At 40.1% G+C, this 16,506-nt stretch overlaps 1 protein-coding gene across 1 annotated transcript in view; it reads right to left on the bottom strand.

Annotated features, from left to right (window-relative positions):
• The window catches only part of LOC147145547 (uncharacterized), a 31,082-nt gene extending 17,353 nt beyond the window's left edge, over positions 1–13,729 (bottom strand). The window contains exons 1-19 of the mRNA XM_086033529.1: positions 13,654–13,729; positions 10,050–10,438; positions 9,895–9,942; positions 9,754–9,807; positions 8,017–8,064; positions 7,521–7,907; positions 7,249–7,368; positions 6,326–6,433; positions 6,149–6,232; positions 5,320–5,370; positions 2,519–2,689; positions 2,305–2,385; positions 2,159–2,203; positions 1,111–1,239; positions 752–1,018; positions 621–659; positions 486–539; positions 301–363; positions 10–114 (exon numbers count right to left, since the gene is read on the bottom strand). Coding sequence (XP_085889655.1) covers positions 10–114; positions 301–363; positions 486–539; positions 621–659; positions 752–1,018; positions 1,111–1,239; positions 2,159–2,203; positions 2,305–2,385; positions 2,519–2,689; positions 5,320–5,370; positions 6,149–6,232; positions 6,326–6,433; positions 7,249–7,368; positions 7,521–7,907; positions 8,017–8,064; positions 9,754–9,807; positions 9,895–9,942; positions 10,050–10,299 — 2,104 coding nt within the window. The 5' untranslated portion in view covers positions 10,300–10,438; positions 13,654–13,729. The remainder of the gene's footprint in view (positions 1–9; positions 115–300; positions 364–485; positions 540–620; positions 660–751; positions 1,019–1,110; positions 1,240–2,158; positions 2,204–2,304; positions 2,386–2,518; positions 2,690–5,319; positions 5,371–6,148; positions 6,233–6,325; positions 6,434–7,248; positions 7,369–7,520; positions 7,908–8,016; positions 8,065–9,753; positions 9,808–9,894; positions 9,943–10,049; positions 10,439–13,653) is intronic.
• Between the last annotated feature and the right edge of the window lie 2,777 nt (positions 13,730–16,506).

The raw sequence follows: 16,506 nt of genomic DNA, 5'->3' as shown, positions 1-16,506 counted from the left end.
CCTGTTTACCTTTCTCTCCTCTCTGTGCAAAACCTGGCAGTCCAGCCTCTCCACGGGGGCCCATTGCCCCATCCAAGCCCTTCTGACCTGGTAATCCCTGAAGACCTGGGTCACCTATTCATACAGGTTATTTTCTATACTTTGTAGGTAAACCAAACTGTGCACGTTAATTGCATTCCAATCCAAAGTACCAACAGTGTGTTGTTGTTTTTCTCTTAACCCCGAAAATGAAAAAAAGTGAAAAACATCTTAGGAAATTTCAAATGCCCATTATTACACATCACACATGATGAATATTACCTGTGCTTCCCTTTGGACCCCTGGGTCCTTCTGTTCCTGGGTTGCCCACCCGCCCAGGAGGACCTGAGGAATAACATAGAATGCTCACCGTTCACTTTATTAATGCTGCCTTAACATGTTGCTATTCTAACACACCCACTCCGTGACAGGAGAATGGAGGGTCGTGAGCTGACCACAATTCTTACCTGGTAGGCCAGGAAATCCAGGATCACCTTGAAGCCCAAGAACACCTGGATCACCTATGAATAAACAATGTGGCTCATGATGCATATAAAAATAACAATTTTTGTATATATTTTTTTCGGGTTTTGCAAGCACACCTTTCATCCCAGGGTCTCCTTTAGCTCCTTTGAGTGAGTCTAAAAATAAATGACACTTAATTCATATCATAGCACAGCCAATGATATATCAACAATGTCTAGAGTCTGCATATGTATCAACTTTTTCTGACCTCTAAAAGCATCAGAGCGTAGTTCAGTTCTGACCAGCTGCTGGACAGTTCTCTGCAAGTCCTCTCCTCTTGCAGTCCCTACCCCAATTCCGTTAGCAGAGTGAGTCAGTGTGGAACCAGGATAACTCCTGTCGGTGTATTTGGAATCCAGCGGGTCAACAATGTTGATGCCAGAGGAGCCAGAGAGACGACTAGTCTTCGCTGACGCAGTGCCGGTGATGGTTTCGAGAGCCTCAACTCGCTTCTTGAGACGTTTCACTTCCTCGCCTGGGAGGCCACAATCATTAATGATGAGGCATGCAGATATTCATTCTATGAAATCTACGGGGACGAAAAAGAAAATGCAAGTTTTCTCTCACTCAGAGCGATGAGTCCGAAGAGGAGACCAAGAAGAAGGAGTAGGCCGAGTAGGATGCCCAGCAACCACTTCCACCAACTGCAGCGGCAGCAGCGGCTCAAGCCAAAACACGGGCCGTCATTGCACACGTCTGAGGAGTATAAATTGAAAGAAGTCCATTTTCAAAATGATCAATCAAAAATATAATTCATTTTCTCAATCATTTTCCACTTTTTGGTTTTTTGCTTTGGCCCTTTCCCAAAAGGTTTGATTGTCCCTTTACAGATAGATTATTTTAGGTTAATGTTTGCCAATAGCTGGCAAGTCAAACTGTATTTGCATCAACAGACCAGTTGTGACCAAATTTGGTAACCTGCACCTACATACCTTATTCAGGAATATGTTTTGTCTTGCTTGTTAAAAAATATCAGAGATCGGCATTGTACTAAATTTTGCTGGTCCGTTATTCGTCATCCGTCAGCGTCCGTCATTTTTCGTGACGCACTGAATTGTTATCATCAGTCCGTAAGTCACTCCGTCAGTTAAGTCCGTCGGTTAGTCCGTCAGAAATCCGTTGATCCGTCAGTCTATCCTCCCAAACAACGTCAGAAAAATGGGTGTCCGCCAGTGACAGACTGACGGGCTACACTGACGGACACGGTTGGTGACGAATACACCGACGAATGAAAACCAACTTCGGTCATTTGTCAATCTGTCATTTTATAAAGGTGTCCTGTCATTTGTCAATCGTCAGCAAAACAGGAGTCCGTCAGTGACGTATTGACGGACCGGTCCGTCTGTCTGACAGAATGCCCACTTCTGAACAATATCATAACAAAGTTGTGTTTTTATGATGTCATGAGCCAGTTATCTCATACTTGACATCCAGTATACTGTATGTCCAATTTGTTTTTAATTTAAAATAACCCAAAACCAAGACAAGAGTAATCAGGGGTATTAGTGAAGTGATTGTTAAAGATAGAAAAATAGAAAAGTCATTTACATATACATGTATATGACATTTTAAACCAAGTTAGACTATTAAGTAACAGTGGGACAATTTACGATACCTGCGCAGCCGACTTGATCTTTCGAGCCATATTTCAGGAGTGCAGCTGTCGGAAATAAAACAATGAGTTACTGTTAATAAACATAAACAAATACATGGTCCCATGCCCCATAACGCAAAGGATCAATGTAGTATCATTTGAAGTACCTTTCGCATCCCTTTCATCATTCATTGTGCCAATTGAAAACTTCTGTTTCTCTCTCATCAGTGAATCGTCAGAGTAGGCAGCTACAAGAGAACACCGAGCAATCATCATTCCAAATCGTTGCAAACTTAATTGCATTGAAAGCTTGCCATCTAAATAGTTTATTGTTTTGTACACGAGAGCTAAAATATGCTTGCAGTAAGTCTCAAGTGGTACCAGCAGACATTGTAGAAGTTGCAGGAGCAGCAGACATGAATTGTTTGCCGGTGTCTTTGGTCATGACAAGTCGTTCTGACTCCTTCTTGACAGGTGCGTTGTCCTTTTCTACCATCACAAACTTATACTCTTTGCCCAAAGCCTCATCAGGAGAAGGACTTCTGGGACGCACTGCATGAAACAGGCAAGTCAGAATTACAGTATGTATATATTAGCACATCTCAAAGAAACATACAACCATAACAAAATGGTCAAATACGATGAAAGAAAAGCTCATGTTAAAATTTCATCCACCATTTTCTATACAGCTGAGCTTATCTTTGTTAGGGTCGTGGGTGAATTGGAGCCTATCCCAGCTGACTTTGGACAGGAGCCAGGTCACACTGTACAATGGCCACTTGCACTTAGTATACTTGTACATATCATTAATGTATCGAGCGACATGTGTTTTTCCACCGTTTGTGTTTAAATACACTATCTGTTGCTTCTGAAATGGGGGCGGGCGGGGTTGCAGTTTTGGGGGTGGCTGCCGTTCCCGTGTGGGCTGTCATTGCAGGGAATCCTTGGGTCCTGGTGGCTGCCGGCCTCTACACTCTGTGTGGGGTCCGCCTGTATAATCCGGGCCAGGATCTCTGTGGTGGTGGCACCCCTGTGGCCGTGGGCCGTCATTCCCCTCAGCGCGAATGAGCTCTCCTTGAGTACCCTTTCCTCATATGGTTTCTCTGTGCCTTGTCATGTCTTTTTAACATATTTTACCAGGTTATGCACTTTGTGCGGGTGTGTGTGAGTGAGTACTGATGTACTGGTGGATATCTGTCTTGGGTGGGAGGGCGTGAATGGATCTTCTTTTTATGTTTTGCTTTGGATGTTTTACAGCACTTTGAATTGCATTGTTATGTATGAAAAGTGCTATATAAATAAAATGTGAAATGTGAAATGAAATATACAGTAGTATGAATCAGTGTACTGCTCAAATACTTGCTTTTGAGCTTCTGCCTGTCTTGGTTTGACTTGGCTTGCTCCACAGATGGTGTAACGCGCCCTTTCTTGATGAGCTTGTTTTTGTTTTCATTTAGGTTTTTTTTAAGGTTCAGAAACTTGCATGCGCAGAAATACAACTGTCTGTTGCAAGACAAAAATGATTGTTGTAATACATGTTAATACATGGTTCTTACCAGTCGTGACAAAAAACACATATAAACATGCATTTAAAAAAAAAAACATGTGGGACCTGTTTAAATTGTGGCAAAAAATGCATAGTGTCTCCCATACCCGTCGCCACGGGCGGGCAATAGGGGGCCATGCCCACCCACAAAGATGCTGATGCATTTGAGGCACAGATCTCTAAAATTAAAATTTTGGATTATATTTTTTATTTTATTTGATCATGGTAGCGATTTCTGTGATGTGAAACACAGACATTGAGTTTTGTATCACTAAGACATGAAAAAAAATTTGAAAGAAAACTGACATCTGCAACAGCTAATCACAGCCTTACTCAAAATAATGTTCGGTAGGCAGGCTCATATGCGACAAATTAATTTATGTCAGCGTTGTTGTGCGAAGGTCCTGCACATACAGTATATCAAAATGAATCTGCAGGTTTTTTTGTGTGGCATTGTGTAATGTGGCCAGGCATGACCAGTAAAATCTAACTAACGAGAGCCGAGGACACTGTGATACACAGGGACTTGGCAGAAAATAAATGTAACTCACTCATCATCAAAATGTATATGGCCATCTCCAATTATGCTCACATCAACCTCTAAAACTATCACAACAATCTCCACGGTATTTTGTATTTTATGGACAAAGAGTTTTCCTCATTAAGTGACAAAAGCTTTGTAGTAAGCGGAAGTGGAGAAGAGAACTATAAAATTCGTAATACTTTGTGATCATTCTAATATTTTCTGAGGTTGATGTGCGTATCAGTAGAGGTGTCAACATACATTTCGGTGACGATTGATCGTACTATTTAGACATTAGGCAATTTCCTTTATTGCGCGTTTAGACGCTCGCTGGCACAATCACTCATGATAAGTGAGGAGGGACGTACGTATTACATTAGTGTCGGCGCCTAAAGAGGCATTTGAACCCGTTTCATAAAAGAAACCATGGGAGCCACAAATCCTTCGGACATCTAAAATAAAGACCGATTCTCTTTTCCTTTTTTATTTAAATTTCTTCTGCAGTCACTTGTTGAACCGGGTGGTCCGTTTCAAGCGATATCTCAGTACATCCGCCATATTGGATTGGCAAATATTCTTATATTCAGAAAATTGAGTTACAATGACATAATACAATCAAAACCAATGGTTCGGTATTAATCCAGTGAGTTGTTGCTTGATGATATGTCTCCAAGGAGCAAGTGAACCAGGCATCTTCACAAATAGCTTCACTTTGCCACATCCAATACAGCTGTGGCATCGATGTACTCAGGATGGCACCCATGGAGATGATCGGTAAATGTTGTCTATGACAATACTAGCCAGCGGTTGTTGCAAAGGGTGCCATTCAAGACTATGAACTGGGAGCGGCAGTGTGACGCAAATATATCCAAATATATGGCGCAAAGTGAATGCTGTATGTGGGGTATTTACAAAAATTGGGCCCACCCATGCATTTCATGTGTCCCACATAAGTTGGGCTCTGGCCACAGGTCTGGTATCTCCTTTAAGTTAAAATACTTTTGAATAAAAACATAAAATTGTTAACTTTTTCTAAAAAGTAAGAAAGTCAAAGGAGTCATATTTATATTTTTATACAAATTGCACATGCAATTGCAATAAGAAATTTCTTACCTGTGGTTGTGCTGATTACAGGGCTCGAGACATTTTTCTGCACGCCATAAACTGAGGGGAGAGGAAAAGAAATAACTCATTGTGGGATAAGGGAACTAGTATTAGTACATATTACTCCAGTCCTAAAGGCTTTACACTGGCTCCCAATCAACTGTAGAATAGATTTTAAAATGTTGCTACTGGTCTATAAATCACTGAATGGTCTGGGTATTGAATACATGAATGAAATGATTATTGAATATAAACCTTGTAGGGCTGTGAGAGCTGCAGGCTTGGGTCAATTAGTGGAACTCCGAGTTCAAGGTAAACATGGTGAAGCTGCATTTAGCTGTTACGCTACACACAAATGGAATCAGCTGTCAACAGAAGTGAGGTCAGCCCCGACTGGAAATGCTTTTAAATCCAGGTAAAAAAACTTTGCTTTTTTCTCATACCTTTGATTAAGGTCCTCTAGACAATTGTCATCATTTTTTTCCTTTTATATATTTTAGAAACCCCACTTTTATTAAGTTACTTTTAACTGTTTTAACTGTTCTAACGTGCTTGAATGTTTTCAACGTACATTCTAGTAGTTTTGTTGGCTGCTTTTGTTTACTCCGCTTTGCCTTTCAAATATTAACTGTTGTGTTTGTAAATGCTTGTAGGTGTTGTCTTTGCTTATGTGAAGCACATTGAGTTGCCTTGTGTATGACATGTGCTATATAAATAAAACTGCCTTGCCTAGTAAAGATATAACTTTAATAATATTGTTTCTCACATCCTTAATAATTTTTCTGTATTACATATGGTATTAAAATCTTGATAATATCTCTAGACTTCATTCCTTTACCTATTTCAGTGTTTGTTGCAGCCGGAGGGACAACAGCAGGGCTGGTGGTACTGATCAGGTTATTCTGAACACCATACACTGGCACTGATGGACCAAAAAAAAAAGTACATGGTCTTATTACTTGCCGTCCTTGGACTGGAATGAATCATGGCAGTGTTTTGACAAGAAAAGACTTACCGGTGCTGCTGACAGATAGTCCACTGTGCACAGGGGGAGAGCTTAGGGCCATATTGTTCTGAACATTTCCTCCTCCTACTACCCCACCTCGTCCTCCTCGCCCTCCTCCTAAATGCAAATACTGTTAATTGTGTAAAATATCAAAACACACAGCAGACATTCATTTGAAGTGCATATTATGCCTAAAAAGAACAGGAGTATGTACTGTATGTACTTAATACTGTATATGGATTGTTTTCTAGACCAGAAAACTGATAAAATTCAAAATATTCTATTCAAAAATTGATCGCTGGACACCAAATACAAATGTGTATAACTACAAATTGTATCAATAAAAGTTATAACTATGGGGATGAGCAATTATAATTGAGGTCCATTTTTAACATACTGCAACTATTTTGGGTAATCACTTCTAAAAGCAATCATAGCAAATATACCCATATACATATATCCATCCATTATCGGTACCGCTTCTCCTCACAAGGGTCGCGGGGCGTGCTGGAGCCTATCCCAGCTGTCTTTGGGCAGTAGGCGGGGGACACCCTGAACTGGTTGCCAGCCAATCGCAGGGCACACAGAGACAAACATCCGCACTCACAATCACACCTAGGGGCAATTTAGAGTATCCAATCAACTTACCATGCATGTTTTTGGAATGTAGGAGGAAACCGGAGTGCCCGGAGAAAACCCACGCAGGCACGGGGAGAACATGCAAACTCCACACAGGGAGGCCGGAGCCGGGATCGAACCCGCGACCTCTGAACTGTGAGGCGGACGTGCTAACCAGTCGACCACCGTGCCGCCCTCCATATACATATACAATTATTAAAACAACATTCAAACACAACCCCCCAATTCCCACCCAGCACAATTAGTAAACATATCACTTGGGATGATATGGTATCATATCTTATTTGACTGACCTGAGTTGTAAATGGTGGTAGATGTTGTGGTTAGGTTGTTGGGGTTTGTATTATAACTGTAGCTGCTGTTAACAGTTCCCGGCCAAACACCACCATAGTGATCTGGAGCTGTGGGCAGACCTAGCGTGGACATGAGAGTTCATAAACTTGAGAACTCCTGATATTTCTTGTTATCAAGGCAGGGCAATATTTTTTCCATTTAAAGGCGATAACAAGCTGAAGGAGTGGGCAATGAAATGAATGCAGAATTTCTTGGTGACAGATAACTCAACCTGGTTTTGATTTCTCCGTCCCGATCCTGGTTTCCACACCGGTGATCTTGGGGATAATCAGCGAGTTGTTTGTAGACTGAATAGTGCTGGTGCTCTCAGACACAATCCTAGTGTCCACACCGGTAATCTTGGGGATGACCAGTGAGTTGTTAGGAGACTGAATGGTGCTGATACTCTCAGACATGGTTCTAGTTTCCACACTGGCCTTCTTGGGAATGGGCAAAGACTTGTTTGTTGATTGAATGGTGCTTATGCTCTCAGACATGGTTCTAGTTTCCACACTGGCCTTCTTGGGAATGGGCAAAGAGTTGTTCGGGGACTGAATGGTGCTGGTGCTCTCCGACTGACTCCCTCTCAGCAGACGCTTCACGTCACCCAGTTCAGTCCCTGCCAAGTGCATGTCAACAGTTGGTGTTCAGCCAGCAAATACTATAAGAGCAAAGTGAACGTGTTGTATTTGTGGTCATCTTATTGACATGAAAACAGTGGTACTCACAACACGCTGAAGGAGAAGCATTCTGAAGTCTGGCTCGAATCTCACTCTCTGCAAGCAAAAACATCCCAACTTGTTTGAATATTATCATCATCTTGCCCGGAGTTTCTTGAATCTGTACCGGTTGCAAAGAAATATTAAGACTGTCAAAGCATACAGCGAGATGTTTTGCCCAGTGTGTCCTCCAACAGGATGGCCCAAAAACGCACAGCTAAAAATATCCAAGAATGACTTGGAACAAAACATGGTACCATTCTGAAGAGCCTTGAAACATGTAATCTGGAGCAGACACACACCCTTCAAACCTGTTGACAGGTGCACAATACAGTAACTGTTGAAGTCTGTTAGTTATAGAAATGGCCACAATTCGCCACAGCATTGTTTACTGGTGCTGTGGCGAATTGCATCAACAGAGATGGATCACGTTTCTAGGTTGCGCTGTTTTCTAGATAAACTAAAACTGACATACAGTAGACTAGAGCGGGCTAAAAAAAATGCACTAATGTAGCAGCAATGTTGGCAGGGGAGAGTCTCTTCAAATGTAATGGAAAGCGTGGATGTTAGCTTAGCATCGCTGTAGGCACGCAGTTCTAAAGCAGCGTATGCTAGCTATTCATTAATATCTATGGCTGTTGTTTTTTCTGAAGCGAGTAGCGTACGTGTCTCTCGACCATGCTACTTTATCTCTGTGCTACAAAAAGGAGCAGGCGTAGCTGGTAAGTAAAGCCTCGTTTCCACTGACAGTATCTCTCTACTCTACTCTACTCTACTCTACACTCAAAAAACAGTGCGTCTCCACTGCCACTGCCACTACCCGAAGCCCCTCCTCATCTCGCTAGTGATGTCATGTTACAGCAACCATAGCTAGCGTGCACTGCACATGCTGACAAAAACAATGGAACGAACACCTTTTCATTCATCATGGACCTATCCAGCTGTCTCTGCACATCTTGGTCAGCTAGTAATGTTAAACCTGCTCAAAAGTCCAAGTGTTTATCTACTTGGAAGCTATTCTTTTCCCTCTCTTTGTCATTGGTCGTTAATGGAGGCCGTTTTCCCGGGGTGGTGGTTTGTGCAGCTGCATATTGATGATGATTATCTCGGACCAATCATTGGCCTACAATATTTACATCACATTTTAGAACCGGGCTACTTTTTTTTAGAACCACAAAGGAGTAGGTACAAAAAACAAGCAAGTTGAGTAGAACCGGGTAGATTTGTCAGTGGAGACTCGGCTTTTGCCGAGCAGAGTAGAGTAGAGTAGGGTAGATACCGTCGGTGAAAAGGAGGCCATGGACTTGTTTTAGCAAAAGGCCCCTTCCACCTGAATGACTGGCAATGTTCATGCATTTTTTTCATTAATGTCAGGGGAGAACAAGTAAACATTACATGTTATATTAAATGTGTTTTTTGAAGAATTTGGGGTTTTAAATTATACAATTTTCCAATGCATTTTCACTATGGTGGAGGTTGACTGGGGAGTAAATATACAAGTTATTTAAATAGATATATTGCTCCATCTTCTGATTGAATCTGTTTTTTTTTTGTTTTGTTTTTCAAACTCGCTGATGGCTGATCGCTGATCGGCCGCAAAATCCTGATTGCGTAAAGCCTAAGTCTTATTGGTCTGAGCCTACCTCAGTTCATGCCCACACTTTTCCATATGAAATCCAACCCATTTAATTTAATTAAATTTATTCACATACTACCACTTTGCTGCTTTCAGAACTGCACGTGTACCTCGACTCTGAGATCTCCCTCGTGTGGTGGAACCTGACGTTGCCTTTGAGGAGCCTAAGACAAAACAAAAAGATTGGCCGTTTGATTACATAAGCACTTACCTAAGCGTTTTAATTAAGTGATTCACTGTGACTCACTCACCATACTCCTTCCTGGAATACTCCGGAGATGAGTCTGTACTTGAGCTCCCTGAAACATGTCAACACATCAAATGTGTCCATTCATCATCTCTGCTTAAATTAAATAACTGATGTATGAACTGATAAATCTTGAAGAGAACCCACAATATGACTAACCGTCAAAAACATCAGAGTGAGTTGCTGCCATGGTCGTCATGAGCTTCCTATCCTTCAGAATAGGCGAAGATGAAATTGCAGATGCCGAACCTTTCCTTGGTTGCCCAAATCCATCAGCACTGTAGGTTTTGGACACCTTTGTAAAGGTCACAGTACCTGGACTCCCTTCTCTCTTATCATCGACAGTCACAAACCCAGACGACATGCTAGAGGACCCTAATCCAGAGCGAAACCCCGCCCCTGAACTCATGATAGCGTTTGAGGCTACTGGACTCCCTCCGCCTGATGAGGCAGCCGACAACGGCCCTTGAGTGGTGATGATTTTGCCTCTGGTGCCTTTGATGATCCAAACAGAACTGGTTTTGCTTTAGCACAGGAGAAATGATTACCTAGAGGGAAAAAGAGGATTCAATGTTCCATCGTGTTATAATTTTTTTTTTTTTTTTAAGTCTTTGATTCCACCATTGACAAGACACAGCCAAAGGCTTAGGATGACTGATACTGTAGTTATTTGCCAATTTCATGTTCAAACCGGCACCGACAAACTTAACTTAATAGCCATGTTTTTTGGCTCTCCGGACTGGTGTGCCGAAACATGTTCCGCTCGTTGAAAGGATTTGACGTCTGCAATATTTTAGGCTTAAACACAAACACAAAGGTGTCTACCATGGTTGCTGCCCAGGTTTAATTGCCAGCCAAAACCATATTATTTTGCTATTCTCCAACAAGGACCTGAACAGCAAAATTCACAACAGGTGTTGATGCATGATAATGCAAGACTTCTCGCGAAAAAAGAAAAACTTTTTTCGTAATATACAGTTTCAATCTAATTCTTTTGAGCACAAATTAAAATTTCACCAATGACTGTTGTGTGAAACCGTGAATCATTTTTAGCTTTTTTTGGATCCACTTGATCTGATTTGAAATGAAAACAACAGAACCACACACACGCGCAGTGTGGTGATTGGTGAAATGAAAACAACATGGGACACGTCATTGTAGTATGTCGGGCTGAAAGGTATACAACACTGTTGTATTTTGAATTTATTTGGCTGCATGTCAAGTGTGCGGCACCTGCGTGTGACGTGGTACCGGTAAGTCCGTTCTCGACGCCGTTTGGCTGACTGACTAACTGGGCGGGCCTGAAATATTGATGAGAACTCACAGGCAGACAAACGCACTGATGAATACCCACCTCTGTTTGCAATAATTATAATCATTAATTATAATTATGGTGTAACGGTTGTTCCCAAAATCCTGATCACAACTTGTGTAACTAAAGATACATAAAGTCACATACGTAACGACATGACATCTCTTATGATATGATTATGATACACTCCTGGAAAAGAAAAACCTCCCCACATACATTGTTTTGTTCTGGAAATTATTCAGTTCACTCCTGTTGTCATGTGTGGGAACACAAACACTTTGATCATATTTCCTAAGTATCCCTCCAACCATCTTTTATACCATAGTCCTCCAATCAAATGACTGGACACATATGAAGACAGAAAACCATTCACAGTCACATTGAAACTGTTCCTGAGTGGGAATTGTAGCCACTTTGGCTGCTAGAAAGTCAGATGAGTGAACCATCACTTTACACCAGACCTGGGCAAAGTTCGACCCAGAGGCCACATCCGGCCTGCCCAAAGTCTCTGACCGGCCTTAACAATGACCATGAAATTAAAGTAAAAAGCAAAATATGTGGTGCTTTTATTTTGAAAGTTGTGCTTTTATTATTTGTGCACGCTTGTGGATACTAGTACAAGCGAGGTAGCAAGTAAAAGCTATAACTTGTGTCTGCAATGTTGCCAATTTAGTAACGTTACTATATTTAGCGACTTTTCCGACCCCTCAAGTAACTACCCCCGCAGCAAAAAAAAAAGACGAGCAAAATTGGCAACAGTGGTCCTAAGGTTAGCAACATTTGTATTTCCTGCATGGCGGGGGAAAAAAGGGCCAATAAGATTTTGCCTGATAATATCATATGCAAATCTGCAGTATAATGTATGCATTAGGTGTTTTAAGTCATCACTGTATAAATTAGAGTTGTAGTTTTTAAAGTGTCAGGATGTCATATTAATGACTGCCTATACTGATTTCCTAATCATAACAATACATATCATATCTGCTTATCTTAGCAATTTAGTGAAGCAGTACAATATGCTTTTCCTAAACGCATTAAAAAATAATACAGACAAATCTGTGGTGAAAATGTTGGCTTGGCCATCAGCGAGTGTTCCACTTTCTCATGTGGCCCCTTTGCAAAATTAATTGCCCACCCCTGATCTACATTGTGTGTGACAAACTATCACAAGCGGTCACAGGGAAAAATAGTTGATTTATATTCAAAATATAGTATAATACAAACGTAAAAAACTTCAAATTTGAAACTCTGAAAACAGCAAACATTTAACTCTTTGACTTTTTGAATAATTCCCATATTGCTGTCACGTTTCTTCTTTTGAATTTGTGGCTCCAGGGCAAAGGTTTTTCCAGAACGTAGCATGCTACTATTAAATGTGTTTACCACAAGCTGAAAAAGGGTGCGGCTTTTTGTTCACTTCAGAAAAGTGTTTTACTTAACATAGCCCAAAAGTATTTGGTAACGAGTAACACTGTTGAAACATGTCTGAGGTTTTAAGTTTCTGTCTGACCATCTGATTTTATTGTTTACAAAAGTGATTGTTTTTTTCACCCCCATTTTAAAGCTAATCCCATAGCATGAGAGGCTTTGGATGCACATATAGAATAAGAGCAAAATTATTTTACCTTCGTATTCTAATGTTATAATATGTGCTACAGTAAAGTTGTCACAGAAAAACTCAAATCTTGCTGTAGTGCAAACACGCCAAATGGAACATACAACAAAATATGATTGTTGTTGCTGTTCGATAATTTAAATAAGTGAGCAATTGCAGCTTTTGAACAGATGTGCACCTGGGCATTTTTTTCTTTTAGATTTAAATGATGTGTTTTGCTTCAAACATCAAACCCATATTTGTCAAAAAGTATGAAATGCATGATATGAACAGTCATGCCAATTAAAACAATGAAAAAACTACAAAACTGATGGAGATGGTACGATACTACTATATTGTTTGTTATTGAAAGGAGTGATCTGATCAAATAAAAGATGGAGTCCACAGCAAAGTCACTCACATGCAAAAATCCACACGAATCCAAAAATATCTAAACCAGCGATCTCTATAGTCTAATATCCAAGCAAAGGCTCAGGAGTTTGCTTCCATATTGAACATTGTAATTCTTAAAATATATATTTTTACGATTTTTAGATTATGAGTGGAACAGGCAATTCAGGACGTGTCCAACACTATATAGGCTATATATACAGTATGTTATGCCTCTCTTATTTATTTAAATAAATCTGACACCAACACTATTGTAAAATTCATTTTAATTTTACTTTTGGCTGCAGTTATGTTATTGTTTTGAAGCAAATGTCAGGTTTTACTACCTCACGAAACAGCAGAAGTGCAGACAAAATAGTGCACTAATATGTATCTATATGTATCAGACTTAATCTTAAGCAATTTTTATCTCTTGCGGGGGAAAAAAGGAAATGACTTATAGTTACCTCTCGGATAATTTTTCCAACAAATGATATCTCCTCCAGGTATTGAGTGCAGGTGCTAAAAGAATGTGCCGTGCTCTTCCTTGCAAATGTCTGGTGATTTTATGTATAAGTTGTGTGACTCATACCTTCAGCTGACAAGTTCGAACAAAGTAGGCAGAGGGGGTGTTGACTTCAACAGATCAGGAAAAATAGCCCTGGGCCTAAATACTGAGGGTAAAATACTTGTTTCAAGATAGTGAAAGTGAGTAAACATTGTTTAAATGAATGTTGTTCTGTCATTACATGACTGAGATTTGAAAACAAATTTAGCAAATATATGAAGGTTCTCTATCAATCATGACAATTCAAAGTATGCTGCCTTTAAACGCAAAAATGGGAAAAATACTCCAAGGCATAAAGGTGTGTGGAATTAACAAAAATGAGCTTTGCTGGTGTCAATTGTAAAGATCATTTGATTACACATTCACTACTGTACATACACATTTACATTTCTAATTGAAATGATTTACAATGGATATTATATCATAAAGCTGCATCATTACTACACACAGAGGAGCAGATTCACAGATGACTTTCTAACTGTGGATTTTGCCTCGTGTCCAAATATTACACTTTGTGAAACCTTACAATATTGGGGGATTTGATTTGTTTATTTGGGCCTCATAATGGTAGCGAGGCGTGACTTGTACACTCAGCGCCACCCAGCAGAGAGACGACTGCACTACTTATTTGCCTTTTACAAAATCAGGATCAGTGGTTAAGACAAAGAATAACAGACTCGTCACTCATCATTGCCAGAACATGTCATCTCTAAACCATTACTACATACAGCCAGACTCTCCAAAGTAAATAGCATGTGAGGCAATATGGCTGCATAGTTAAATATCCATTGAATTAGCTGGACAATACTGAGAAATGTGATCATTCACGGCTGTGTAGGAATATGCTGCTGCCTGAAGCCATCTGAAGCTAGAAACGACTGAAATGAATTAAAAAAAAAAGAGTTGTTAACTCTTAACACTCGATCCACGGATTTACGACTTCACAGTCTTGTTTTTTTGTTTTTTTTTTAACAGGGAGCTGATTTTTTTTATTCTCAAGGGGAAAAATGACTGGTTTTCTTGATGACTTAACTCTAATACCATATAATGATGGCCAATCATTGTATCTCTGCCGTGTTTCTGTGCGTTACTCTGAGGGATTAAAGGCTAAAGGGAGTTTCTTAACAAAACGATACTGACTGAAAAAATATATTGATTCCTATAAAACATTGTAGCCGTAGTGTGAACAAATGTGTACTGACTCATAAAAAGCTGCTATTTAAAACAAATTCAAATTATTTAATCTCAAATCACATCAAATTATCTAAAATCAGTATAAGAACCTTAGGCCATCAGAAAACATGAGATTTCTTTGTCTGGAGTTACTTTGGCAATATTGGTGGTCATTTATCTATCTTTACTACACTGAAAAAGGGTTCTGTTGAATTTACTAAATTGTATTTCTTCAATGCGGTTGCACGAAATATAATCATCTGAATCCAGATATGTTTTTTTAAGTAGACTACTTAAAAAATGTATCTCGCTCCAGATTATTTTATTTTGCGCAACCAAGTGACAAAATATAATTGAGCAAATGCAAACAGCATTTTTTTCAGTGTACCCGCATGAGATTATGCCGAGGTCTGAACTGTTTGAACAATGTTTTTATATTTCATTAGCTGTTAAGTGCGCTCCTCCCTAAATGAAATCAATTAATAGGCGGAAGCAAGCAGTTTTCCTCTGTTCTATTATTGTGCTTGTAAATATTCTTGAAAAAAATATGTTTGGGTTGATTTCCACTTTAAATTAAGTTACCTATCCCTCTGAAACCTGCTAGAGTTACCCCTCTTTCTCTGGTTTGAGTTATCTCCCTTTTTAAAACGGAAAACTCAGAGTTTACCTCATTTCAGGACTAGCAGACTCTGAGTTCTCACTAAACCATCTTTGTGAAACGGACCCCTGGTCCTTATCCCCCGTGAACGGCAAGGATTATTGCCGCAGATCGATTGCATATGGTTCTGGATTGTTCAAACCCTTTGCTGTTGGGGCTGGATCTTTTACACATGCATTGAGAAATCTATTATGAAAAATCAAATATATTAAGATTAGGGCTGTTTAGCACGTTATTTTCGGCGTTAATCCAACCCCCTTTTGACGCCGTCAATTTTTTTATCGCGTGATTAAGGTTTCCATAGCTACCAGCGGCTGCATTGATCAAGGCTGCTGGTCACCACGATCTATACATGTATATTAGGATGAATTGCTTGGCTGACACATGCACGGCTGAGTCCCCACCTGCCCCGGCGATAGTCGTGACGTACGTGTTGGTAGAGTAACCCTTAAAAATTGTTCTTCCTTATCTCCGGAGGCCGTGGTATGGCGGCTTACAATATAGGTTTGACTTTATGTATTTCTTCTGGCGTCTTCCTTGCTAAAGACAACCAACACGGCAGGACAGTCTTTTGTTGCGTCTTTATTCAGACATGAACAGCCTCGCTCTAATTCACCTCTGTCTCTCGTTTCTTCTTCGCTCAGGAAATGCGCCGTACCAAACCAAATCAAAAAGGAATAAATACTCGAGCACAATATAAATAAATAAATATATACTCACAAAACAATATTGCAGCATTTTCAAAAAAATAATAAATGCAAATTAATTGGGGCTGCCAAAATTAAAGCATTAACTATGGAGATTAATCTAAATTTCATAACGCACTAAAAAAAGTAACTCAGTTAACTCAGTTTTATTTACTTCCTGTAGCAGCCGACCTCTGCTCACTGTGCAGACTCTCCAACTTAGAGGAGAGTCAAT

This window comes from Filicampus tigris, chromosome 6, assembly GCF_054856515.1.
Source record: "Filicampus tigris isolate MCC_2025a chromosome 6, RoL_Ftig_1.0, whole genome shotgun sequence".
In the NCBI taxonomy this organism is placed as follows: domain Eukaryota; kingdom Metazoa; phylum Chordata; class Actinopteri; order Syngnathiformes; family Syngnathidae; genus Filicampus; species Filicampus tigris.
This window is presented reverse-complemented; position numbering and strand designations above follow the sequence as displayed.